At 41.2% G+C, this 27917-nt stretch overlaps 1 protein-coding gene across 3 annotated transcripts; it reads left to right on the top strand.

Annotated features, from left to right (window-relative positions):
- On the top strand, nt 1-27917 carry TTLL6 (tubulin tyrosine ligase like 6). 3 transcript variants are annotated; one of them, XM_032791449.2, is made up of 16 exons: nt 1-48; nt 7857-8087; nt 9040-9080; nt 10016-10134; nt 10252-10382; nt 10816-10972; nt 12765-12908; nt 13335-13420; nt 14516-14741; nt 15510-15691; nt 16969-17157; nt 17562-17718; nt 18502-18804; nt 21693-22059; nt 22375-22588; nt 23632-23807. In XM_032791449.2, the coding sequence occupies exons 4-16, from the start codon at nt 10114-10116 to the stop codon at nt 23654-23656; spliced, it is 2202 nt and encodes a 733-aa protein (XP_032647340.1). In that variant the 5' UTR covers nt 1-48; nt 7857-8087; nt 9040-9080; nt 10016-10113; the 3' UTR covers nt 23657-23807. The 3 variants fall into 3 exon arrangements, with proteins under 3 accessions (XP_032647340.1, XP_074915753.1, XP_032647337.1); XM_075059652.1 differs by lacking the exon at nt 16969-17157 and having other exon boundaries at nt 7857-9080; XM_032791446.2 differs by lacking the exons at nt 1-48; nt 7857-8087; nt 23632-23807 and adding an exon at nt 24219-27917.

Below are 27917 nucleotides of genomic sequence, written 5' to 3'. Positions count from 1 at the left end.
GGAGAGTTGGGGAATAAAAACGGGGAGTGAGGAAGGGAGCAGGGTCAGGTAAGAGCGGGGAACCCGCCCATTATCTCCAGTGCGTACAGCCCCCACCTCAGGGTCCCTCCGGCCCTAGCCCAGTACAGAGCCCCCTATTCTCCTCAGTGCACACAGCCCCCCCTCAGCGTCCTCTCGCGCCCTAGCCCCCAGTACAGAGCCCCCTATTCTCCTCGGTGCAGCACGATCACCAGCCCCACCTCAGCGTCCCTCCCGGCCCGCCCCAGTACAGAGCCCCCCTATTCTCCTCGGTGCACACGCCCCCAACCTCAGCGTCCCTCCGGCCTCAGCCCAGTACAGGAAGCCCCCCTTATATCTCTCGGTGCAACACAGCCCGGCCAACCTCAGCGTTCCCTCCGGCCCTAGCCCAGTTACGAGCCCCCTATTTCTTCCCGTGCAACACAGCCCCCACTCACGCGTCCTCCGGCCCCTAGCCCAGTACAGAGCCCCCCTTTCTCCTTCGGTGCACACAGCCCACACCTCAGCGTCCCTTGGCCTATGCCCAGTACAGAGCCCCCCTATTCCTCGGTGCACACAGCCCCTCCACCTCAGCGTCCCTCCGGCCCTAGCCCCAGTACAGAGCCCCCCTATTCTCCTCGGTGCACACAGCCCCCACCTCAGCGTCCCTTTGGCCCTAGCTCCAGTACAGAGCCCCCCTATTCTCCTCGGTGCACACAGCCCCCACCTCAGCATCCCTCCGGCCCTAGTCCCAGTGCAGGGCTCCCTCCTATTTTCCCCTGTGCAAATTCCTCTATATTTCCCTCTGTGCAGAGCCCATCCTGATGCAGAGCTCTCCCATTGCCCCCCAGTACTGGGGCAGGGTTGGAGGGACCCCAGAGGCCCACCCTGCTGCAAGAGTGAGGAGTGACAGGAAGCAATCCCTTACTTTTTCTTCTTTTCCCCTCTTTTGGGAATGGTACGTCATTGCTTTCCATACTGCTGCCAGATATGAATTGTCCTTTTACCAGTTCCTCTGACTGGTGACCACTGGTGGACCATGTTGTCAGGATAGGAGTGGAGGAAGGAGAGCAAAGGTTGTAATATGGTGGGCACTGCAGACAGTAGGGGCATTATAAATATTCTACTAAACCTCCTTGCCTCCCCTAGAAAGGGTAGCTGTGTATGCAGCACAGTATCTGACTATGTCTTGCCCTTGCTCTATCCATTTGTTGTCTGAGGCTGCTTGCTGAGGGCCACATAAGTGTTCAGAAACGGTGAAGGCCTATGTGTCTTTGTTTGTGAACGTCTTACTGGGTGTCACTTTTCTTTCCTTGAGCCCAGTGCCTGTTGTTTATACTCAGTCACTCACTCACGCTCTCTATCTCTAGTCCCACCTTCTTTACCCAGTGATATTTCCCCTTCCCATTCTTCACACTCCTCTCCTAGGGAGATGTGCATATAGATATCAGACAGAGGGTAAACAAGGACATATATTGTGCAATAATTTATCCATGTTGTGCAGTGACTGATAGTGAAATCTGTGTAGATAATACAAGATTACCTAGGGTGTTGGTGAAACACCCCCACTGTCTGATTACTCAGAATTGAACTAAAAGCCATTTATAAATTACATTACTCATAATTAAATTTCTAAAAGTAAGTTTGCAAGTTGCTGCTTGGAGAATCTGTAGCTGCAGTTTAATCTACAGGTGGTTCTTCTGCATGAGCAATGCAGAATTAAAATATTGGAATACCAGGAGAAAATATGTAAACATGTACCAATAATAATCATCCTGAATTATGTGTATATGTTCAGATACCGCAGAGATGAGTGTGGCATGTGGACTCTGTCAAAAGCCCACTGAAAGAAATAGAATGGCTCCAATTGACTACAGTAGTCTTTGGATTGGAGTAAAAAAGGCCTGGATATAAAATGTTTGTAAAATAGTTTGATTCAATCAGTTATACTATATATACATAAGAGAAAAAGACTATATGTTACAAATACAATAACATTTTCTGACACATTTTAAATTCAGTGGCCCTGCATCCCTACTCCTTTTCACTTTGTGTCGTCATTTGCACCTATGCGAGAAGTGTGAAATGAATGTATAATTCTACCAAATCATTCATTCACTGGATGGTAGCGTCTTTCATCCACTTTGCGCAGATGTGAATGACTACACAAGATTCAAAGCAGTGGAGAATCATGCTCAGTCTCTTCAATTATCTTCCAAGAGTTCAATGTTGTATATTTGTCCTGCAAACATTGATGTCATCACAAGCCCTCAAAACAGTATGATTAGTAAGAGTTTGAGAAATCTTTCCTTTACAACTTAAGCTGGAGGACCGAATTCAACCCTGTTGTAATACTAGGGACTTTAAGGCTGTCCTGCACTAGGGGTTTTGCCAGAATTTGCCAATTGTTAGTACTGGTTTAACTGCACCAGTGGTAGCTGTAGTAAAAATGCTACAGTAGACATGACTTCTATGGCTATGTCTTATGACCCCGTTTGTGTCTTAAATATATGACAGTAAAAATACCAGTGTTCCCTGGTAAGAACATAAGAACGGCCGTACCGGGTGAGACCAAAGGTCCATCTAGCACAGTATCTGTCTAGCAACAGTGGCCATTGCCAGGTGCCCCAGAGGGAGTGAAGCTAACAGGCAATGATCAAGTGATCTCTCTCCTACCATCCATCTCCATCCTCTGATGAATAGAGGCTAGGAACACCATTCTGCACTAATACTGCCATTTGTTATACAATGGTGCTCAACCGGATGTAGTACCAGTGAGAATTTTTTGACAGAAAAATCTGATGAAAACAAGGCTCAAGGGAATTACAGCAGGGATGAATTTGGCTCTGTTTGTTACAGGGACAATGTCAACTGAAAATAATTTACCATATATCAAATTTAATAATGTTTTAATCTGAGGTGTTGCCAGTAACACAGGAATTATATATAAATTCCTCACCTGTGTTACTGGCAACACTTTAGATTATAAAAATGAAAAGAATATTTACATCTAATTTATTCTTCACTGTTTATTTACTTTTTGCATTTATTTTGCCATCAATTTCATTTTTTGGTTTATTTGTTCAGTAGCATATTGCTGCAATATTTGAAAACTTTGCAGAGGAATATTTGCTTATTTTTTTGTTATGTTGTTTATATTAAAAGTCTGTTTCCATTGGAATTTTGGGGGGAACGATTGAATCATAATTTCTCTTTTGTGAAAGATTGCTAATTATTGAATTGTGGCTTTGCTTATGGGTCAGATCACGTGGTTAATCTTCCAGGATTGGGGCTTATACCATGCTTTGTCTTGCCAAGAAGCTACTGCCTTTATATGACCAAAAAAAAAAAATAAAATAAAAATAAAAAGTTCAAAAGGACTGTATTGATCTAGGATCAGTAAGATACATTTTACACTTTCCTTTGAAAAGCTCTATTTTTTAAAATGTGAGACAATACAAAAAACAATATTCAGCATTCTCTAACTAGACAGAAGCCATAATGATCTATAGTGGAAAGCCAGATCTAACCAGTTATACTGAAACACACAAATGTCTTGAAAATAATGGGCCTAATTCTGATCTCACTTACATGGGGGTGCCCATAAATAACACAACATATTAGTGGGTTGGTGGTCCTTAATTTTGCATGACATAGTGTTTGTTGCAGTGTTACAAGGGGTTGGGTGGGTTTTGGAAATCACCAAAATATGTATTACATAATATATGGACAGCCCCCATCAGTTTTATTCCAGTGTAGCTCCGTTGAATTCAGTGGAGTAACTCCTGATGTACATCAATGTGAGTTTAGAATCAGGCCCTCCATGTATATGTGAGGCATTGGCATATTTCACTCTTTCATCAGTTGGGATTTGTGTTTGTTATTTTGTCTGTCTGTGACTCCCTTACCCCAGAGACAACAACTAGATAAAAACTGTAACATGCTATTTCTTCTCCATGCTGTGGCCAGAGCTGGGGAGAGCCCAATGTTCATTCTGGGCACAGGAGCTAGAAATCCAGGTCAAATTTTGTAAAGAGATTCAGGTTAACATTTAAAGAGGTGCTATCAAATTAAAAGTGAAACATGTTTTTTTAACTATAGATTTGGTTGTGCTACTAATATTATTTAGATGATTAAATCTGAACACTTTAAAAATACTTATAAATGTAATCATTCATATACTGTCTGCACTTAATCCCCTGTATTATAGGCAGGCTGGTAGTACCACATATTATTAAGATTGTTCAACATTCCCCATTATAAGACTCTGTTTTCAGTTGGTTATAACTTTGCCAAACTTTAACCATTTAGGCTGAAATTTTCCATCCTGGGTATCTGCCTCAGGCTGAATTAAAAAAAAAATAAAATTCAGCCAACACTATACAGGTGTTTCCAAGAATGAGGGTAATGAAAAAAATGTTGTTTTGCCCATGTTAAAAAATTCTGGCAATCTTTTCAAACATATCGGAAACCCACTGGCAAAGTGTTCCATTCCCCTTTAGCATTGGTTCACATAGAGGATGACACAAACCTGGAAATCCTGGACGCTCCATCATCTCGGGCATTGGCACTCTCACTGAAGGGCTGTCTGGATATGTGGACTCTCTACTCAGACCCTATGCCACCAGCACTCCCAGCTATCTCCGTGACACCACTGATTTCCTGAGGAAACTACAATGCATTGGTCACCTCCCAGAAAACACCATCCTAGCCACCATGGATGTAGAGGCTCTCTACACAAAATCCAACGCGCAGATGGATTAACAAGCTGTCGAACAGTATCCCTGATGATACCCAGCAGCAAAACTGGCTGCTCGAGCTCTGTTGTCCTTATCAATACACACAATGTTCAAATTTGATGCACATATATATCTCCAGATCAGTTGGCACTGCTTGGGGCCCCCGCATGGCCCCACAATATGCCAATATTATGGCTGACCTGGAACAACGTTTCTCAGCTCTCATCCACCAGCCCTCTCTACCTACGCTCATTGATGACATCTTTCATCATCTGGACCCATGGAAAGAGCTCTGGAAAATTCCCACGAGTTCAACCAGCTTGTCACACGCTTCCACCCAATCAACCTCAGCCTGGACCAATCTACACGAGAGGTCACTTTCTAGACACCACGGTGCAAATAGGATGGTCACATAAACACCTACCTATATCGAAAAACCTACCCGACCACTATCCTCTTCATGCCTCCAGCTTCCATCGGGCCATCACACGATCCGTTGTCTACAGCAACACTGAGGTACAACAGCCATGATCCTAAACCCTCAGACAGAGACCAACACCTCAAAATCTCACCAAGCATTCTCAAAACTATAAAACCCGCACGAAGGAAATAAGGAAACAGATCAACAGAGCCAGAACGTGTACCCAGAAGCCTCCTACTGCAAGACAAACCGACAGAAGAAACCAACAGCTCCACTGGCCACGCATACAGCCCCCAGCTAAAACCCTCCATGCATCATCAGGGATCTACACCCATCGCCGGGACAATTATCCACACTTCAACAGGCCTGGTGGCAAGGCCAATCCCCACCCGCCAGCACCTGCCAACCTGAAATGTTTCCTCACCAGCAACTGCAACACCACACATGGTAACTCCATCAGGAACCAATCCATGCACAAACACGATGCCACTCTGCCCACTATCTACACCAGCGACACCATAGTACAGGACCTACCAGATCAGCCACACCATCACCGGTTCATTCACCTCACATCCACCCCAATGAAATATGCGTCACATAGCCGCAAGCCCCTCTGCTAGACCATCGGCCAAACTGGACAGTCTCTACGGAAGGGATAATGGCACAAATCAGACTGAGGAATGGCAATATCAAACCTGTAGAGAGCACTTCAACCTCCTTGCCACACTAAGCAGACCTTAGGTGGCCATCCTGCAGCAAAAAAAACTCAGACCAGACTCAAAGAGAAACTGCTGAGCTTCAGTTCATTGCCAAATTGACACCATCAGCTCAGATTGAACAAGACTGTGAATGGCTTGCCAACTACGGAACCAGTCTTCCTCCTCTTGTTTTACACTTCACTGTAGAACAGGCCTCATCCTCCTGATTGAACTAACCTCGTTTCTCTAGCTCTTGCTAGCAATATATACCTGCCCTGGAAATTTCCACTACATGCATCTGACGAAGTGGTATTCACCCATGAAAGCTCAGCTCCAAAACGTCTGTCAGGGTACGTCTAGACTACGCGCCATATCGGCGCGTTAAACGATTGCTCTGGGATCGATATGCGCGTCTAACTAGACGGGATATCTCGATCCATCGAGCGCGCTGTATATCGATTCGCCCCCCCCCCGAACTACACCAACCCCACGGAAGTTTCCGGAATTGGACAGCGAGCTGCGACATCGACCCCGGCGCAGCTGAAGACGGGTGAGTAAATCGATTTTAGATATTCGACTTCAGCTACGTTATTCACGTAGCTGAAATTGCGTATCTAAAATCAATTTTATCCCGTAGTGTAGACCAGCCCTTAGTCTATAAGGTGCCACAGGATTCTCTGCTGCTTATAGAGGATGACAGTTACTTGTTAGCTCAAATGGCAAACATCCATGTGGTAGGGCTAAAGGCTGCAACATTGCTGATAACCCATTGACATATGGATGTCAATATGCTGCCACATGATGGAAATTGTTTTTTCAGTCTGTTTTTTTAAAAACCTCAAAAATCACATACACAAAACTACATTAAAAGAACATTATTAAAGTTGCAAAGTCAAGCGCTCAAAGTTAGGTTGTGTTCTAATTCGCCTTCCTTGTGTGTATGCATTACAATAAAGTCTTTAATTACATGATCATATTCTATTTTTTCCACAGTTCCCCTGCTTCATTCAATTCTTTGTATGTAATAATGGAATTAGAATAGTTTCACTTTCTGGTTCTCAAAAGTTAGCACAATATTTACTACTCAGGTGGTAAATACTGCAAGGAGATTTTTAAGTGCAAACAAAAATTATGTTTTAAATAAAAAGAGTGAGAACATTTTTGTTAATATAAAGTTTTTTAGAGTTTGTTTTCTGAAGTACTTGCTATTTATACTTTAAGAGAAAGGAATCCTTACCTCCTGGAGCATTTTAGAAATACAACCCCATGCTGGAAGGGCAGGGTACAATCCATAGATATATGAGAAACATTAACTTCTATATCAAGATTGTTAATCTCCCTTTACTTTGCCAAAGATTTCTGTTTGCAGCAGAACCTGATCTGTTAGATTAGAGTTTCACCTGTAGATTTGATAGATGTTGATTCATCTCATCCCTCTGATCATGTGTTAGCACTGAGCTGGCACTGAATTCTCAAGTCTGAGCAGGACTGAACCTTTAGGAAGAGAGGAAGAACAAGATGTTAAGGGAGCCTTAACTCTAATGAGACAAAAGCTATTAATCCTTCCACTGTAGTTTCTTGCAGTAACACTAAGGACCCACATCAAGACACCTTCCTGATGTTCTATTAGCATAATATCACAGATAGCAGGAGTTTAGAAATATTCATCAGCATCAAAAAAAGCTATTTCCCTGTGCAGAGATGTCATTCAGATGGGAATCACTATTGGTAAAAGCAGATACATATATAGGTACATACATATAGGTACAAATATTCCTTCTGATCCTGTCTGAATGGGGAGAGAAGCATGGAGGATGAACTCGTGAGGAGGGGATGAACATCTCTCTTCCTAACTTGGGAATATGTGAGGAGTTATACTTTACTCTGTTTTATCAGCTGTATTTGAGGAAGCAGCTGGATTCACAAAAAGGTTGATGGAACTGTTGCTCATCCCTTTACTCAGTTCATTTTTCTTCTGGTCTGTTGTGGATGTTTCCTCAGGATGAAGGCATCAGCTATGCTGCAAAAATATGGATCCTTTGAAGAAGTGAAGCAGGAGACAGAAGAGTCAGATGAGAAAGATGTAACTGAACTAAACTTTTTACCAAGAGAACTAGAAAAAGAAGATAATGCCTTGGACACCATACATCAGGATACAGTGGGATGTGAAGAGAAGAAAAGAAGAATTCAAGATCCTAACATATCCATGAAAAAGAAAAGAAAGAGAAAGAGGTTAGAAATAACTACTGACAGGGCTGTAAAAGTCCTGAAGAGGGTAGAATATATTCCTAGTAGAGCTAGTGAAAATGGAGGAGGGTAATGAGGGGAAGAGATGTTGGAGAACAGGGTGTTCAGACTGGTGCTATGCAGAGGGGGAGGAACACAGGATTTTTGTAGTGAGAGGGATAGGTAAGTGTTGTGTTGGAGTGCAGGGGAAATGAAGGTGTTTTGGTGTTCAGAAAAAGTGATGATTTTAAGTTTTGTAGGCTGTCAGCTACTTAACGTAGGGACTGCCTTTTCTTGAATGTATAGAAAGAACCTAAACGGTAATAGTTAGTAATAGTTATACACTAGTGGTCATGGGAAAAACATAGTTCGGAGGAGCTCTTGTTCTGATGTGAAATGGATATGCTACTAAGCGTTGCAGTGCAGAATAGCCCAGGAGGAGAAGAACGTGTACAATCTGTGAGCATAAATATTTTCTGTTAATCCCCATTCACCTTTTGATCACTTGGCCTTTGGCTCATGACTTTGGGGAATCCCATTCATAGGTTGATTGCTAAATAATGAATCTTGTTGAGTAACTGCCATATCTTTTTCTCACACTGTAACAGAAAGAGTGCTCTTCCTATAAACTTGGTCACATTGGTTCCATAACTACTGGTTTTCTGGTATTTTGGTATTCAAGTATTATTTTTTATTTTATCTTTACAGGCATTTCTGCAGTGCTCATCGCTGAATTCTCTTTCTAGATGCGTAATTATTTGGTTTGTCTCCAGCAAATAATTTTTTGAGCAAAAAAACAGTGATCAATCCTGGTGAATAGCCTATTAGATGAACATTTAGATAGTGCTTTACATAAATTTATGGAAGCACAACTGTAAAGTTCCCAGGGCTTCCTCGTAAAGCGTAAACTGGTCATTGTCTGTATGCCTCTGTCTTTCTGCTTTTTTTTTTTTTCCAGATGACCTGTGATAAGTCTGACCAACTGTAAGTATGAGAGTGGTGAGTATCTTTCTCACCTTTCCCAAATGTAGAAGGTAAGCCAAAGAATTGTGACCCAGTCGATTTATGTAAAAAGGAGTACATTTTAATTTGCTCTTAAGAAAAAGAACTCAGTTTAAAATGAAATTTATTTTGTCATGTGACTTGTTAACTGAATTTTAGTGCTTATGAACATGCCCAAATGAAAGCCTCATTTAAAAATCTCATGCAGTCTGGGCAAGCATTGTTCAAGATTCCCCTACTAGTGAAACTAATTCCTGACCTGCATTCCTGTTATTCCACACATTTGGCACCACATAGGTCTCCCAGGATATCTCATTATTGACCCACAGTATCCCTTGGTATTTTATTACTTGCCCTCCTCAAGCATAGTCTGCTAATGATGTCAATTGTCTAAAGGGACTAGCTTGTGATCATCAAATATATTTCCCTCATCATGACTGAAGTTAGGCAAGAATTCATATCCATGAACTTTTGCCAGTGCAAGATTTGAATTCTTGTCATGGATTTGGAACACTGGGAACCAGTTCAAATGGCTCCATTCCACATAAAATGAATAATTTAATTTGTTTATTTAAAGAAGTTCTGCTTTACACCAATAGAAAGACCAATGCAACAACAACGCAAGCTTACTCTTTCTTGCAAGATTTACTAGCTAGTGTGAAGTTTCTAGCAGCATACTGGAGAGGTCAACTTGTTCAGTAGTCACCAGTGACTGTCCAATTTGTCAGACAAAATGGATGATTTTTGGGCAGCATATCCATAGGGATTAGAAGACTGGAAGTTACCACTCAAAGTGGAATAGGGGTCTGCACATGGCTGAGTTGAGTGGTATAACTGAATCATGATTCTATGGCTCCTTCTGAGTCCAAACAGAATTTTCTTAAGTCTAAATTTCTAGTATGATTAAAACTGTTTCTTTTCTTATGATGCAGTGCGTCGGGCTGCTCAGCAGTATGGCTTACGGGAAGCAGGGGAGAATGATGAGTGGAACCTCTATTGGACAGACTATTCAGTCTCACTGGATCGGGTAATGGAAATGAAAAGTTACCAGGTACTCATCTCTGTGAGGTGGAGAAGATGTTAAATTATTACTTTTTTCCCCAGTGCAAATGACCTAGAGACCAGAAAGATTCTTATTATTATGCCTTTTCTCTGGACTTCTTTCCAGAAAATCAACCACTTCCCTGGGATGAGTGAAATCTGTAGGAAGGATTTGCTGGCCAGGAACATGAGCAGGATGCTAAAGCTCTTTCCAAAAGAATTTAACTTCTTTCCCAGGACCTGGTGTCTTCCTGCTGAGTGAGTCTTCCTTAGAATGTTCATTGGCGATGCAAACCCCTTGGCAGTGAATGGAATAAAATTCCTTTTATTTTTCTGGATGAAGTCCATTGCTGTATTACTCAATGGGATGAGGTATCTTCCCTTGTTGGAAGGCGAGATGATTTCTACATCATATTAAGTCTCTTTTCTCTAAAAATCAAAAAAGGGATTATTCCCGTAAGACTGTGTGATTCACTCCAAATTTGCATTTACTGGAAATAAAGGTTTACTGAGAGCTAGAGAACAGGTTGTATTCCAGGCCTTGGAGGGACAGATTTTTTATTTTGTGATCACTGGTTCTTTAGACATTTGCATTTGTCTGCAAAAACATTTCTAGCATTGGTAGGCTGTGAGACATCAAACCTCAGAATCATGTAATTCTGATCTTTCGTTCTTTCTTTCCTTCCAATAGCTACGGAGATTTGCAGACCTATAGCAGATCAAGGAAACATAAGACATACATCTGTAAGCCCGACTCCAGCTGTCAGGGGAGAGGCATCTTCATCACCAGATCTGTGAAAGACATAAAACCCGGAGAGGATATGATCTGCCAGCTCTACATCTCAAGAGTAATCTCCCTATTCCACATACCAAGACTACTGTTCTGTCATTAAACCAGAGTTTAATTCAGCTCAGCCTTGCTTGCCTGTGATCAGCCGATCATAAACAGCAGTCGTTGCCTTTGAATACATGCCCTTTGAAATAATCCCTCTTTTGTGTGCCATTGGGTTCTTAAATCATTTTTGAATAAGTTTTTTATTTAAACTAATTCACCTTTGCTGGGTGAACCTAACTGGATGAGGGCAATCTCCTTCCTCCTGTAGAGTGAGTTAGCTCTCAAAGAGACACAATATTTTTGTAGGCCCAACTGGAGGAGAGAGCGAAGGGATTGTTTGTACCCAGTCCCACAAATCTTTCTTACTCAAGAATCTTTTAGTTGACATCTTGGCATTACCCTCTCTTCATAGCGAACATCCACATTCAAGCCTCCAGGATCTCCTGTGTCTTTGGGACACCTATAATCAAGGCCGGCTCCAGGCACCAGTGAAGGAAGCAGGTGCTTGGGGTGACCAATGGAAAGGGGCAGCATGTCCAGGTTTTTGGCGGCAATTTGGCGGCGGTTCCCTCAGTCCCTCTCTTCCTCTTTGAGCTGCCGCCAGAGAGGAAGAGAGGATGCGAAGGACCCGCTGCTGGATTACCACCGAAGTGCCGCCGATCAGCTTTATCTTTTCTTTTCTTTTTTTTCTCCCCGCTTTGCTGCTCAGGGTGGCAAAAAAGCTGGAGCCAGCGCTGCCTATAATGTTAATACCAGAACCTAAGTTTTTACTCTGGTTTGTTCTTTCATTTTGAATATGTTTCATTATTGTTCTTTATTACTGATTTTTAAGGGAGATAAAGCATGGTCTGGGGAGCTGGGATTCAGAACTGCTGGGTTTTATATCTGTTCTTACACTGACTCACTGTGTGGCTTTCAGCAAAACACTGTTCCGAGTCTGTTTCCTCACCTTTAAAATGGGGGGCGGGGGAGCCTATCTACCTCATAGGGTCTATGAAGATTAATGAGTTTGTTCAATGCTGAGAACATGTAAAGAACTCTATGATGGATTAGTTTCATTATTATTATAGTGTTGCGGCTGTCCCCAGTACTATAGAATACATTATTGTTCTTATCTTCCCTAATTTCCCAATATTTGAATAACTATAAGAAACATCATTTATAAGAGGAAGGTACTCTAGCAAGAATTGATTATATCCAGGATACTGGGTTACATGTAAATTGTTTTTTGCATTGTAGTAAAACTCAGGACCACAAACAGAATTAGGGCCCATTCTACTGGATGCTATATAACCATGTTAAGAACACCTAGATCTATTAAAAGCAGCAAAGAGTCCTGTGGCACCTTATTTAACAGAGGTATTGGAGCATGAGCTTTCGTGGGTGAATACCCAGTTCGTTGGATGCATGATCTATTAAGTGTCCATGACTAGTTCTAATCATGTGATCGTATTAAAATGATGATGCTCTGCATAAGGTTTGCAATTACCCTTATTTGGATGGAATGTCTTAACCTAGATAGTTTCCCAATTTCTAAAATGGAGATAGATAAGGAAGTGTTATCTCCCAAAGGATGCTGTAAGGCTCGATTACTGAATATCTGCCCAGCACTTTGAAGAAGGAAGGTGATATATATGTGCTAAGTATTGTTATAAGGTTTGCATGTCTTGGTTTTGTTTTTTCAGCTTGTAGGTGTGACTGTATAGCTATTTTCATCACCTCAGCCTTGAGTTAATGAGTTACTAATGTTCCTCTTGTACTTCAAACAAACTATAAGCAACTCAGTTTTGTCTTCTTTTTCCCAGCCTTTTATTATTGATCGTTTTAAGTTTGATCTGAGGATTTATGTGCTGGTGACATCATGTGACCCTCTGAGGATATTTGTCTATAGTGAGGGCCTTGCACGCTTTGCTACATCAGCCTACTCTGATCCCTCACACAGCAATCTGGTGAGTAAAGAACCCTGTTAACATAACGCCCTTCACAAACAATAATAATTAAGCCTCACTTCATCAAAGTGAGATGGGTAAGGTTATAGATGAATCATCTCACCCACCACTGAAATGCAGCCACCTCTGTGGTAGAACATAACTAGAGTTTAACAGCACACATTAACACTACATAATAGTTTCTTGGCAGTTAGAGGCTGATCCTGCAAACAATAACATACCACAATGACTTTACTCATGCAAGCGGTCCTATTTAAATGAGCTTAAGACTGTGTTGGGCTCATTAGAGTGATAAGTACTGATATTAAATGTCTTGCACTGAAGATTTTTTCTGCATTAAGTAGTGTGACCAGATATCATCATGTACAGGGAGAGTGAAGAAGGCAGATGTCTCTGTCACCCTATAACCCACTCGTTTATTTGCAGGATGATATCTGCATGCACCTGACTAATTATTCCATTAACAAGCACAGTACTAATTTTGTCCGAGATGAAGATTCTGGAAGTAAGAGGTAAGAGGGAGAGAACATTAATCACAGCCAAGTGATGCTAGTCTGTTCTTATGTATCTTCATATGCATTTCCACACTTTTTTTCACATATGTTTAGGAAATATTTCTTTCTGCGCAGCCAGTGAACAGTGTATTTTGTGTCATTAGTTATATAAATCATTTAAAGATCAGATGAGTAACAGTGAGAGGCCAGAAGCAGGAGAGAAAAAAGTGAACTATCCTTCAAGTTGAAAATACCAATGCATTTGTTGCAACTGATGCTTCTGGATTACATCACTCTGTTTATTGCCCTTGGTGGTTACACTGGGCTATCTAATGTAGATAAATCTATATATAATCATAGATTATTAGAGTCGGAAGAAGGGACCTCAGGAGATCATCTAGTCCAACCCCCTGCTCAAAGCAGGACCAATCCCCAAATGGCCCCCTCCAGGACTGAGCTCACAACCCTGGGTTTAGCAGGCCAATGCTCAAACCACTGAGCTATCCCTCCCCCTCACTCAGGTGGACGCAGTTATATTGGTATAGAGATGCTTTATGCTGGTATAGCTATTCACATACATGAAGAGGAATAATTATACTAGTATAAGGCGCCTTTGTACCAGTATAACTGTGTCCACACTAGGGATTCTATTAGTATAACTATATCATTAACCCCCCCCCAGCTGACCTAGCGATACTAATACAATTTTCAAGCGTAGAGCTGTCCTAAGAGCAAGAGGTTAATTAGAACAGTGGTGGTTCTTTGTCATACAAGGAATCCTTTCCTGTATATCTGGGATCCTCTCCCTGTTAGCAATATGGTAAAGGCAGGCAGGACACACTTGACTGAAATTCATAGTATGCTTGGCTGAGAACCCACGTATTAGTGTGTCTCCCATCCTCAGTGTTTGAGAAGCTCTTACATTGATCTATGCAAGGGTTTGACTAACAATTTGTTCTGTTAATTCAGATTTTGTTTCTGCGGGTATGTGGATCTCCATGAGGCCTAAATTTCTATGCTTAACTTAAGCATCCTGGAAACATACAGAAAAATGCTTACTGTGAACTGATTTGCCATTAATATGGGCTACCAACTTACTTTTTTTTTTCATAGGAAGCTCTCCACCTTTAATAAGTACATGCAGAAACATGGCTATGATACTGACCAGATGTGGCTGGATATAGAAGATGTTATTATTAAAACCTTGATATCAGCACATCCTGTTATCAAACATAACTATCACACTTGCTTCCCCAACCACGCTGTGGGTAGTGCTTGCTTTGAAATATTAGGATTTGATATTCTATTGGATCACAAACTCAAACCCTGGTTGCTTGAGGTAAGAACCACAGCAAAAGTCTCTTAGATCTCATAACATATCCATACCATGAACTGGTATCTTTTTTCACCCTTCCCTGACTTTGGGGCCAAATTCAGCCACATGAGTTGCTATCACCAGCTTCTTCCTTAACACCGATTTTTGCTTTTTTCGTTTCTCTAGATTTCCTAACAAAAGTCCATCCTGTAGCATCTCCTACATTATTCCATCAGCTTTCTAAGCTGATGTGTGACCAGCAGAGGGGGTGAGACTACAGATAAGCTAATAACAGTCATTCCCACAGACAGTCACATTGATCTGTAGCCTTGAAATTTAAATCTGTTTCTGCATGTGGGAATCCTAGCTCATGGGGACAGCCTTACCCTTCAGTTCTTTGAACAAAGGAATCTTCCAGGGTTATCCATTAACCTCAATGGGAGCTGCACCTGCTAATACCAGAGCCTGAATTTGGTCCTCACAGCATATCAAATTAATATAAATTACTGATCTTGCACTGAATACTAAGTTGGTTCAAGCTACATCACTCTGCCACTTGCACCTGTTTTCTACCAAATCTGTCCCACCCATTATGTCACTTCTGAATTTGGCCCATGGAATCCTACTATACACCTATATCACAAATTGAAGTCTGGTAAGGATCCTTGCCAATGCTAGATTCTGGCTGGAATCCCCACTAATCTAGATTTCAGACTTGTTTTATGTCCTGAGTTGTAATTTCCATTGAATCTCAACTGCAGCAAATAGATGACATTCTTGTTGTTGTTTCAGGTGAATCACTCTCCAAGCTTCACCACTGACTCCTGGTTAGACAAAGAAGTGAAGGACCAGCTGCTGTATGACACTTTGGTTCTGATAAATTTAGGGGCCTGTGACAAGAGAAAAATCCTAGAAGAAGAGAAACGGCGAGGAAAGGAGAGACTCCTGGAGCAATGCCGTTCTCGAGAGACCAGGTGTGTTCTCATACAGCTTCATCTAATTTCCTCAGATTATGTGAGCCATAATTTTCAAGTGACCTGCAAAGTATGTTTTTTAATTAGTTTATGTCTTTTTTTTTCTGCTTCTTTATGGTGTATACAGATGGCCTGCACAGACATTTTTAAAGATTTTTTCTTTCCTGTTTTTTTAACCTTTAAAATACCAGAAATGTAAAGTCTGATCTTTCCTGGCTTTGTTGGCACGCAGTTGGGATTTGTAAGGGCTGTTTATTATAAGCTCTTCACAACTGAATTGAAAAAGTGAGGATGCTGAATGTTTAACAAAGTATTCCTTTATTCAAAATGTTAATTAACGTTTCATTGAACAATTCATTTAAAGTAGCAAAAAAAATGACCTGACCAAAAATTCCTTCCCCTCTCGATAGCTCATCTTTCACTTTCTTGGCTGTTGTGATGGCATCATTTAACTAGTTCTTTAGTCTTCATAGAGTCTTCCAGCTTAGACAGTTCCCATATTTATAATGTAAAAAACAAGCAAAAAATAAAATAAAATTTCAGGCCTTTGTTAACAACCATAGGGAAGCCAGAAAGACAAGCTCATTTTTTTTCCTTTGCAGATAATCTTTACATTTATGCTATAAATTATGTAGGAAGGTAAATGAGAACCGTTCTACATTTCACCAAAACTAAGATGACAGGATTAGGGATGCGATTAGTGTGAAATGAAAATAACTCCTGCTCTGGAGATTTCTCTGAGGGCTTTGCTACACTTAAAATGCTGCAGCTGCACCACTGTAGTGCTTCAGTGAAGATGCTACCTATACTGAAGGGAAGAGTTCTCCTGTCAGTGTAGGTACTTCACCTCCCAGAGAGGTGATAGCTATGGGCTTCTCTACAGGCAGCGATTGATCTACGGGCAGCGATTGAACCAGCGGGGGTCGATTTATTGCATCTAGTCTAGACGCAAAAAATCAACCGCCGAGCGCTCTCCCATTGACTCCAGTACTCCACTAGGGCGAGAGGCGCAAGCGGAGTCGACGGGAAAGCGTCAGCCGTCGACTTCGCGCAGTGAAGACACCGCGAAAAATAGATCTAAATACTCTCCCCGCCCCAATGTAGACCAGGCCTATGTCAATGGGAGAAGCTCTCCCATCGACTGGGAGTCAGGTCGATATAACTGTGTTGCTCAGGGATGTGAACAATGTCGTTATAGCAACATAAGTTCCTAGCACCAGGCCTGGATCCCACAGGATTTGTTAATGGTTATACCTGAATTTTTATTTTTTTTTCAGGGCTGAGGAGTATAGGAACTGCCAGGCCACTTGGTTGAAACAAGCTGAGAAATATGAGGAGAAAAACATAGGTGGTTTTCGCAGAATTTATCCCAAATCTCATTTGGACAAATATGATAAATTTTTCCAGCACAACAATTCACTTTTTCAGGAGACTGCAGCTTCTAAGGCACGAGAAGAACATGCTAGGTATGGTGGATTTCCAGCTCAATTTTTATTAAGTAGAGTGGAGGATGCATTCTGAATTTGTGTTAAATAATAATACCCATCACTTACATGGCACTTTACATTGACTGATGGTTCTTTGAGATGGCCCTGTCAGATAGGTAAATGAGTATTATCAATCCTAATCTGACAGGTGGTGAAATTGACACACAAAGGTTAAGTGACTTGCTCACAAATCTATGTCAAAGCCAGGATTAGAATTCCAGAGTTCCTGAGTTAAGCGCAGAGCTCAATACTCTGAATCATGTTGCCTTTAGATCTGACCAGACTTGTTCCATATAAGGCAGAATTTGTAGCCAAGATCCAGTCAGTGGGACTGGTATCATCAGAACTATTTTAGACCTGTTAGGACCCATTTGTATCTACAGGCAGCAGCTACAGGAACTGCGAAAGAAGCATGAGCAAAAAACAGCCCATTTGCAAGAGAAGAAGATAGAGCTTCTGGGGGAGTCTGGATCTGAGAAGATAAAGACTTTCAAACAGAAGTTAGTGAGCAGGGCAGCTACAGCACAAGGATTAAGACAGGTATGATTTAGGGGGAAGATTCAGTTGATTTTTCACTTATTTTCCTGCTTCTTGGGGCATGGGGAATAGAAGCCTGAAGGTCAGAAATAGAACATCCACAAGAAAACTAACGAGATGGGATAATAGTGGTGATGGGCATATTATATATAAAAAGATTCCACTGGTGTTCACAAACTTTCAATTTTCTCCACCCAAGCAGGTGAGGGACACTAGGCTAATCATTTAAAGTCTTTTCATGTAGGCAGATATGTGCATCCTATAAGCCAATATCGTCACTTAGATCTGGTTGTCACCTTTTGTCAGACATCAGAAGTGTTTTCTAAAAACACTGCTGAAGACAAGATAATTGGTGCTCAATTCTCCCCTGTCTTGGAGGTCAGCCTGACACTGAGATGGTTCACCAGGGGTGTGGTTACAGCATCAATTAGTGCGGCCTGTGTGTTTCTCTAACTTTATTTCTGGCATAAAATCTCTAAGGGGGATCTCTAAGTGGGGGATTGGTGCAGTGGAGCTCTGCTGTGGCACACCACCAAAAAGTTTCCTCCTTCCCTCAGCAGTCCCCCTATACCAGATTGGTGAAGGGCGATGTGGCACTGGATTTGCCTCCCCTAGGCTTATACAAGGGGAGAGTTCCCCTCCCCAAGAGGAATTCTCCACTGGCCATTTACAGCCAGAATATGGCCCTTTTATGCTGTTTGCATCAGAGAAACTGGCCCTGGGTCTTCTGGCAACAGTGTTGCTATTTATTCATATGAGATTTAATTATTTTTTTTCCATTCTCAGCATTATCTTTGTTCAGAGTCAGGACCTGGTGCTCCTCTCCTGCTTCACAGTTTCTCAGGTGAAAAAGAAACAAAAAAAGAATTGGTTAATGGGGAAGCAAGGATCCCACCAAAAGAGCACCCCAACACTCACGAGTATTCAAATGCACCTGAAAAACAAGAGGTACAGCACTGCAGCTCCATGCCAAACTTGACAGTGCAGAATTCAACTAGTGCCCCAGACCAATACAACTCCAACCGTGACCTGAGGGACCGCACAGTACATGGTCATCACTTTGCAGCAGATATGGACATCAGATTAATAGTAAGTAGCAGAACACTTGTAAGTACGTATTTGTAGTAGTTTGCCTATATTTCTAACTCCAGTCCATTCAAACATCCATCTCAGACTGGAAATGACACTTAACGTGGGCCCCAGACCAGCCTACAAACTGTCTATTGCCTACTTCGTGTCAGGCTCACTGAAGAGGTTAATGTGAGCATGTGCTCGACTCAATTACTATTAACAGGGGAGAAAGACTGCCAAAACAGAGAAAGAACAGATTAAAGAATATTTAGGTAAATTAGATCAATTCAAGTCATCCAATCCTGATGAAAATCATCATATGGTACTTAAGGAACAAGTTTAAGCAATATCATAACTGTTAGCAATTATCTCTGAGAAATCACAGAGGATGGATGAGATCCCAGAGGACTGGAGCAGGGCAAACATAGCACCTACCTTTAAAAAGGGAACAAAGAGGACCCGGGGAATTATAGACTAGTCAGCCTAACTTTGATACCTGAAAGATACTGGAACAAATGATTGAACATTCAATTTGCAAGCACCTAGAGGATAACGGGGGTTTAAGGAATAGAGTCAGCATGAATTTGTCAAGAACAAATCATGCCAAACCAATCTCATTTGCTTTGACAGAGTTACTGACATAGTGGATAAGGGAAAAGCAGTAGACATGATATATCTTAATTTTAGTAAGGCTTTTGACATGGTGACATCCAACAGCCTCATAAGCAAACTAGGGAAATGTGGTCCAGATTAAATTACTAAATGGTGGGTGCACAACTGGTTGAAAGACTGTATTCAGAGAGTAGATATCAATGGTTTTCTGTCAAACTGGGAGGTTGTTATCTAGTGGAGCCCTGCAGGAGTTAGTCTTGGGTTCAGTACTGTTCAGTATTTTCATTAATAACTTGGATAATGGAGTAAAGATTATGCTTATAAAATCTGCAGATGATAATAAAATGAGAGGAGTTGTCAGCACTTTAGAGGACAGGATTAGAATTTAAAACAACCTTGATAAATTGGAGAAATGGTGTGAAATCAACAAGATGAAATTCAATAAAGTGGAAACTACTATACTTAGAAAGGAAAAATCAAATGTAAAACTACAAAATGGAGAATAACTGGCTAGGTGGTAGTACTGCAGAAAAGGAGGTAGGGGTTCTAGTGGATCACAAATTGAATATGAGCCAACAATATGATGCAGTTGAGAAAAAGGCTGATATCACTATGGGGTGTTTTAACTGGAGTGTTGTATGTAAGACATGAGAAGTAATTGTTCCACTCTAGCTGGCATTGGTGAACCTTCAACTGAAGTAGTATGTCCAATTCTGGGCACCATACTTTGAGAAAGATGTGGACAAATTGGAGAGGCTCCTGAGGAGAGCAACAAAAATGATAAAAGGTTTAGAAAGCCTGATTTATGAGGAAAAGTTAAAAAACCTGGGCTTATTTAGTCTTGAGAAAAGAAGACTGAGGAGGGATCTGATAACAGTCTTCAAATATGTTAAGAGCTGTTATAAAGAGGATGGTGATCAACTGTTTTCCAAGTCTGCTTTCGCTGGGACAGATAGTAATGGGCTTAATCTGTAGCAAGGTGGATTTAAATTAGATATTAGAAAAAACTTTATAACTATAAAGAGAGCTAAGTTCTTGAATAGGCTTCCAAAGAGGGTTATGGAATGCCCATCACTGGAGGTTTTAAAGAACTGGTTGGGCAAACATCTGTCTGAGGTGGTTTAAATTTACTTGGTCTTCCCTCAGTGCAGGGGGCTGGACGTGATGACCTCTTGAGGTCCCTTCCAGCCCTGCATTTCTATGATTCTGTTATTCTACAAAGGGTATAATTCTAATGGAAACTACTCCATTATATTAAACAACAGGATCAATATACTGCCCATTCTGATTACACAGTAGCTACAAAGTCAGTCCTTGTCAGCAATGTTCAGATAAGTCAGATGTCAGAGCAGGACAAAAAAATGTGGTGGTAGTGTCCAAGCCAGATCCTCCCACAATCCCAGAATAGCTAAGTGTTGCTACTAAAATCAGCAGCAGTGAAATGGTTAATGTTGACATGTAAATTATCATCATTAGAGTACAAAGTCAGCACCCCATTGAGGTTAATGGGATAGTTTACAGCTTACAAATTTTTCTTCCCAAAATATATTCAACTGTCATTCTGCACCTGCTGAGATGGTAGTTGAATCATTTCTTGGTGCTGTCAAGTTGGCCGACATATAGTTTTGTGAGCAAGGGAGCACCCCACTGAGGTTAATGGGATAGTTTACAGCTTACTCATTTTTCTGTTTTTTCTGAAGATTCATTCAGACAACACTACATTATATAAGCTGTAAGTTATCTCCCCAATCATAAGAGTTAAAATTTTAGACCTTGAATCTGTTTCTCCAAACCTATGTTTCACAAAGGAATGGAAATGAGTGGAAACATGACTTTAAGGCAGTACACTCCCCAGAACCCTGGAACAGCTGTTAGCCTGCCTATCCTCCAGCATAAATATGGCGGCCTCCAGGTTTCTCCAGCCTATGCTCTGGCCACAGCAGGTGACAATATCTGGAGAGCACTATGCTAAGACTGTTCCTTCCCTCCTCTAGTGTGCCCACTTCACTGCCTCTCACCTATAGAGACAGCTCTGCACTGGCCTGGGAACCCCATAAACTGGGGTATTTCTCTGAGGTTGTTTCTTCCCCCTTTGTAGCTCCTAAACTCCACTACAGTCATGTAAAGGGGGCATTAGTATAAAAGAGAATCAGGCCTTTCATTTTTTGAAATAATAAATTTCAAATCCAGTAGAAACTGCTGGCGCTACTAGAAAAATTTTGGTCCTAGTTACCACCAGCCTCAGTCTGACTCCTGCCCCTCCCTAATTTGATCTTTCTGATTTTCCCCTCCAGCTTCAAACACCAGTGGATTCTTCCAGAGTATCAGATAATCCAATTCATTGTTCTTCAAAACCTTTCCCAACATTGGCTCAACCTCGGACTGCAATCACAACAGCAACTGATGTGGTTTACTGTGAAAGCATAGTCACTCAGAATTTGGTGCCATTTGGATACCAGAGAGAGCAACTCCCGCCCCATGTCAGGGAGAACTTGACCTCATACTCAAAAGTCCATATACCACACAAAAACTTGTTAGAGCCTGAAATAGAAAAGAAACCTATCTTGGTGTCAAAATTCTTCAGCAAACTCAGTTTCACACCAGGAGACAAGGCCGTAATATTCCCTTTTCGCCACCACCCTCATCTCATCAGTAGAACACGTGAGTGTCATCTTCATAGAACACATTTGTATTGTATCATCTAAGTGCCTAGTGCCTCTCTGTGGAAACACAGGGTGATAGCCGCAGCGTACCTCAAATGTACATGATTATTACAACACGAGAGGAAATCTTAGTATACCCACAAGTCTTTGTATAAGAATACAGTAGATCTGCCCCTATAGTATTCTTACACTCTGTCCCTCTATCTCTCCTCCCTTTGTATCTCAGATTCAGATACATAGACATGGACTCTAGGAAAACAGGTCTGGGGTGCATATTGATTGCAGAATATAAATTGGACTTTTGTTTACACAGAAAGTGCTTTCCACTCCAGGAAAATCCATCTGAGTAGCAGAAACTCCACAGACAAGAGACAAATGCAACTTCAGAGTGCTCAAACAGTTTTCCAAAAAACAAATTGTCACCAGTTCAGCCTTCAGGACCTTTTGGTGATCTCCACCCCAGGCCACATGGACCCGCGACCTAGGAAAAACAATACCCTAACTTCAGAGGATATTCCGACGGGCAGGTAATGGGTAGAATCACTCTGCTATAATATTGTAGAGGCCAGTAGCATTCTGGTCTGCTTCAGGGAATACTTTGCAGTTAATGGACATTGATCGGTGAGGGATAAATTGCAGTATGAAATTGTGCTCTTTAAGTGGACCTGGTCAGTTTTTATATGTGAGATCAGGTTACTGCAGGAAATCATGTTAGTCACATGACTCAGTCAGTGATATTCTTTCCTCTGAATAATCATTGTATTAGTCTCTCAGCTTGATGCTCAGGTGTTCTGGGCTTAATAGTACTGGGTAAAATTTTCAAAGTGCCTAAGTGCCATTTTAAAAGGTGACTTAGGTACTCAAGAGCTGAAATTTCATGGAAAGACTAAGGCCCAGGTCCCTGAAGATATATAGGCACCTAAATCCCACTGAAATCAATTTAAAAATCAGTAGGAGCTAGGTGTTTAAATAGCTTTGAGGATCTGACCTTTAAGTGCCAAAGTCACTTTTGAAAATTGGAATTAGTCTCCTAACTCACTTAGGGACAGATTTTTAAAGGAATTTAGATGCCTTGAATATGCAGACAGACACCTAGCGGGATTTTAAAAAACACCTATGATCTTTAGGAAAATCCCTCTAGGCACCTATGGACATCTTTAAGTGACTATTTACCTCTAAAAATCTGGCTGTGAGGCACTTCTGAAAATTTTACCCAGCATCTTTTGATAATATGTAACACCAAAGCCTGGAACACGTGAGCTCAATTAAAATCCCCTGACACTTTTTGTAACACCAGAGGGTGCTAGATCCAATCTCCTTTCATGCTGGGTCATTACATTCTGCCTTCCTAGATTCCTGCTGTAGTTTCAACTGGATAAATTCTTCTTCACTTCCCTACCTAAAGATTATTGGATAGTGTTGCTACTGTAGAAAGCTTGCTGCATTTCATTGTGGGATGACTAATGACTATATGTTTAGCACTTTGGGATCCTTCAGAATGAAATAAGTGTAATCTACTAATATTGTGATTGTTGGCATTGGTCAATTTCTGTTATAAATTTGCATATAGGAATAGCAATGAACTCCTGCAGTGATCTGGGACAGGGAGGCAGAAAACAGAAGGTACATTCCAGGGAGAGAAAGGGCAGATTCGAGGTTGCTACAGCAGTGAGTATAGCCCACAGCATAATTTACAGTAACCTCCCCAGGGCTGTCTATGGATTGTGCAACAGAATCCTCCACAGCACTGAGTGCTACACTACTCCACCTTTCTCGGAGGGCTTTGAGGGGGTATATAGGGCCTCAGATATTAGCCTGATATAGCTCCTGTATCCGAGCAATTCTCCCAACACTTGTGGCTTCTTTCTGGGCCCTGTACACCGCTGGAGAGGTGAATAGTGGCCAGAGTAGGGGGCAAAATCGGTCCCTAACTGGCATTATGCAGTGTGGTATCTGACTCAAAGCTGATCTGTTTTCTTGGTCTGAACTGTAGCTAGTCTGAAAGTAGAATGTTGAAAATGAGGGTGCTGCCTACTCATGCTGCCTTCTTCACTTCACTATAATACATAATGTTAGCATTTCTATGAAAAGTGCTAGGATGAATGTATCTTAGTCCACCTATTTAATGTGCATGGTGTTGTATTTCCTTCCTTACAGGGCCTGAGCAGAACTGCAGCACTGTTTTGCCTCCTGAAGTCTGAGAGATGCTCACTCCTGTAGATAATCTGTTCATCAGGAACTGACAGAAACATTTTGTTGTTTCTTTTCAAATATACTCCTTGGTGATTGCCTCCAGTTATACAGCTTCCATAGCATGAAACATCAATGTGTCACCAATGGCATTTGCATTCAAAAAAAAAAAAAGTCAGGAGTTTGTGGGTGTCTTTATGTGAAACTGTCATACTGGATCTTGATGTACATCTCCTCCCTTTGGCAGTATCTGCTTACTGCCAATTCTTGTTTTAGTTTAGTGAAAAATTCTTTTGTAAGAAGAATTCCAGTGTGATGTCTTCTCTATTCAACTGAACATCAGCCATGAAGGGGAAAATTCCGTGCACTGAATTTCAGCTGCACAACTCCTAATATCAGCTGGAACTGCACAGCTGAATCCTTGCAGCATAATTTGAAAATTTACCCTGAAATGTGCAGGACATACTTATTTTAGCTAATGTAGAGTGAAGTTACTGTCCTGACTTTTAACAAGAGTTCAGAGGAAATAAAAATGGGCAGTGCAATGCAGAAGGGGTTTTACTCATCAGGGCCACAGAAAGCAAAGGCAGAAAGCTGAAACAAAAAACACAATAGGTACATGCTGTGGCAGAGTAGTGAAGACATGTGAAGTAGCTTTCTATATTGGCAGAAGAAGTTTTCCATTAACGTAGTTAATCCACCCCTCCTGAGGGCTGGTAGCTAGGTGTACAGAAGTATTCTTCCACTGACCTAGCTGCACCTACATTGGAGGTTTGGTTGACCTCGCTACGACGCACAAGGCACAAAACTTTTCATAACTCTGAGCGATGTAACTACGTCAATCTACATTTTTAAGTGTAGATTCCCCCAAATGTGATGTTGCAGGTCTTCAATGCTCTCAGAGAGTACTCAACCCTCATAAAAATGCCCTTTGTTGGCCTAGTCTCCATCTGATTAGTGGGGACAAGGTCTAAAATCACTGAAAGACGTTAATTCATTGAACGGGGCTGCTTCTTTTTTAAGTTGTGTTTCTGAACATGCATGTTTGATGATAAAATTCGTAATAGCAATGGCTACTCAGATCATGCTGAAAGCCGTAATACAGAGAGGATGGATGACTGACTGGACATATGGATGTGGTATGGGACACAAGGGTCGGCAACATGAGTACTGCTAGGTAGGAAATGCATTTGTCTATTGGAGATGTGCTAAGATCTATCACCTTTTCATAATGGAAAGTCTTTTAAATATTCGCAGTTGTGAACAAGGACACCCCCCTAGCTGATTATTAATTATCATATATAATGCCAACAACACTCTGCAGATCTGCAAGAAGGCTCTCGCCCTTCCCAGTGGGCTTACAGTTCAAGCAGTGATTTCTACAAGCATTGATTTCATTGGCAGTTTTACCCAAGTAAGGAATGCAGGTTTAGGCCCTAAGCTCACAGGGCTAAATCCTCTGGTCTAAACCACCTTCGAGCTTGTGGTGCTCTCCAGTGAGGCCTACAGTGACCTCCAGCACAAGTTTAAAAATCCCAAGAGCTGCTCTAAGTTGCATTAGCTTGTAATAGCCCTCAAGGGGTCTATACATCTGTAAGGTTCACTGGAGCACAGTGCATTTAGGTCTTGCCCCGTACTTGGGGAGGCACGCGGGCCCTGGCATAGAACCAGCTAGTCTAGCTTTAAACCATCAGAGGATTGCTCCATACCAAGGGAATTCTCAGCCCCATCAGCTTTATAGCAACTGAGGATTCCCGCAGGCCAAGGGAATCCCTACTGCACACTTAGTGGGTGCAGTTTTAAGATCTCTTTGCACCATGTTCCAGGATTGGTCCCATAACAACCAATTCCAAGTTATTTCACACATTTTCCTCAATAGGAATAGAAGTGTAAATAAAAGGAACTAGAAGATTTCTCCAGAACAGAGAGGAACCTAGCCTGAGCAAGTGAGATCTAGATGATAATTACTATTCATTATTTTACAGTGCCTAAAGATGTGGTAGAGCCGAATACAAGTAGAAAGAGAATTTACAGTATCATATTAGACATGACAGAACAACTGGGTATATTTAATAGTATGGAAGGGTGGAGGTGAGGAAGATCAAGAATTCCAGCAACGAGACTTAGTTTCTTGAATTAGGCTCATGTAATGGAATTTCTACCAGCAGGAGGAAGAGGTTATTTTCTTTAGTAGTTAATATTATTAGAGATTATAGGTTTCTTTATTGCAGGGTATTACAGAAGGCTATTTTAAGCCTACGTAGTCTCTTAATGATCTTTGTTCTTTTACAGTATTAACGGGAATATTTCAAGGGAGAATATTTAACTATCTGAGAAACAGTGTTTCTGTTCTTACAATTGGGAACGTTCAGAGGTGGTCCAAAGGGGAGATCAATTTTTTAACTTCTAATTCCCTCCCTGCCACCCTTCCTTTGCACACATTCCTGGTCTGATCTAGATCGAGATAGTTGTAGGAAAAGAGGCTCCAAGAAAAGCAAAGAGGAACTTCTAGGCCATGATCTTTGCAACAAACAGTTTCTTTGGAATTGGAAACCTGTCTTCTACATTAGGGTTCATTGGGCTGTTGCTCAGGAACAGCATCACTTCAAAGCAATCTCTTCCTTAAAGGCATCAACAATATGTATTGAGGCCCTTCCCTCTGGGAGGGGCTTGAATTTGCATGGACTTTCAACATGATTATAACAATCAAGGCAGAGCTGGCTCTAATTAAATGTTAAAGATGAAATTGAATGTTTTGAAAAAATATATATATATTAACCATCACATACCATCCAGAGACTAGCTGTGGGCTTAAAAAGCACAAATTAAATACATTTTTAAAACAAGATCTTTGGAAATCACATTTCCTTGGCAAGTTCCGAGTTTGATTCCAGATTTCCCCTACAAACAGCACTTAAGGTCCCAATCCAGCAAACATGAGTTTTTGTGACAATTGTCATTATTTTAGCTATGGATTTACCTCTCTTATTTGGGATATGAAATAATTTTTAATTTGTTTTTAGAAAAGCCTCTATTTCACCATTATCAGTACAAACCCCCAGGACTATATGTTTCAAGCTGTGAAACCATTTTAAACAGAGCTGTTGAATAATATTTATCAGACAATTATTTGTGATTCCCCCCCATCAATCAACAGATAAATGGTGTGAATTTTTTCTCAATGATTTAACCAACTCTGATCATTAGCAACAGATAGATGTTAAGATCTAAAAGCTACTAATAGGAGCATATTAGAGACACAGATTTAGAGCTACCACATCTTTAACTATTTTGCAATGAATTAGATTTGATTAGTTTTTGGGAGCAATGGAAAAATTCTTTTAGGAGTGACATAAAGCTAAGTAGTGCTGAGCCTAAGTAATAAATGCACCTTTGTTTAATTGCTGGACATTAAAATACTCTTGAAACATCCTCCAAAAACACTTATTGCCATTACCTAACTAAAATTAACCTGGGAAATGACAAAAATACACCAGTTCTTCTGTTAACGAGCTGACAGAGACAAAAGAATATTTGCAGTTGAAAGAGCAAGTTCAGGGAGATACATTTGGTGACAAAGGATTACCCAGCAGTAGCAATAAAATGTAGTATAAAATACAGCATTTTTATTTTAAGCTTGTAACTGCCATGGCATACTGAAAAAAC

This window comes from Chelonoidis abingdonii, chromosome 21 (assembly GCF_003597395.2).
Source record: "Chelonoidis abingdonii isolate Lonesome George chromosome 21, CheloAbing_2.0, whole genome shotgun sequence".
Lineage (NCBI taxonomy): Eukaryota > Metazoa > Chordata > Testudines > Testudinidae > Chelonoidis > Chelonoidis abingdonii.
Note: the sequence above shows the minus strand (reverse complement) of the source record. Positions and strands in the feature narration are given on the sequence as shown.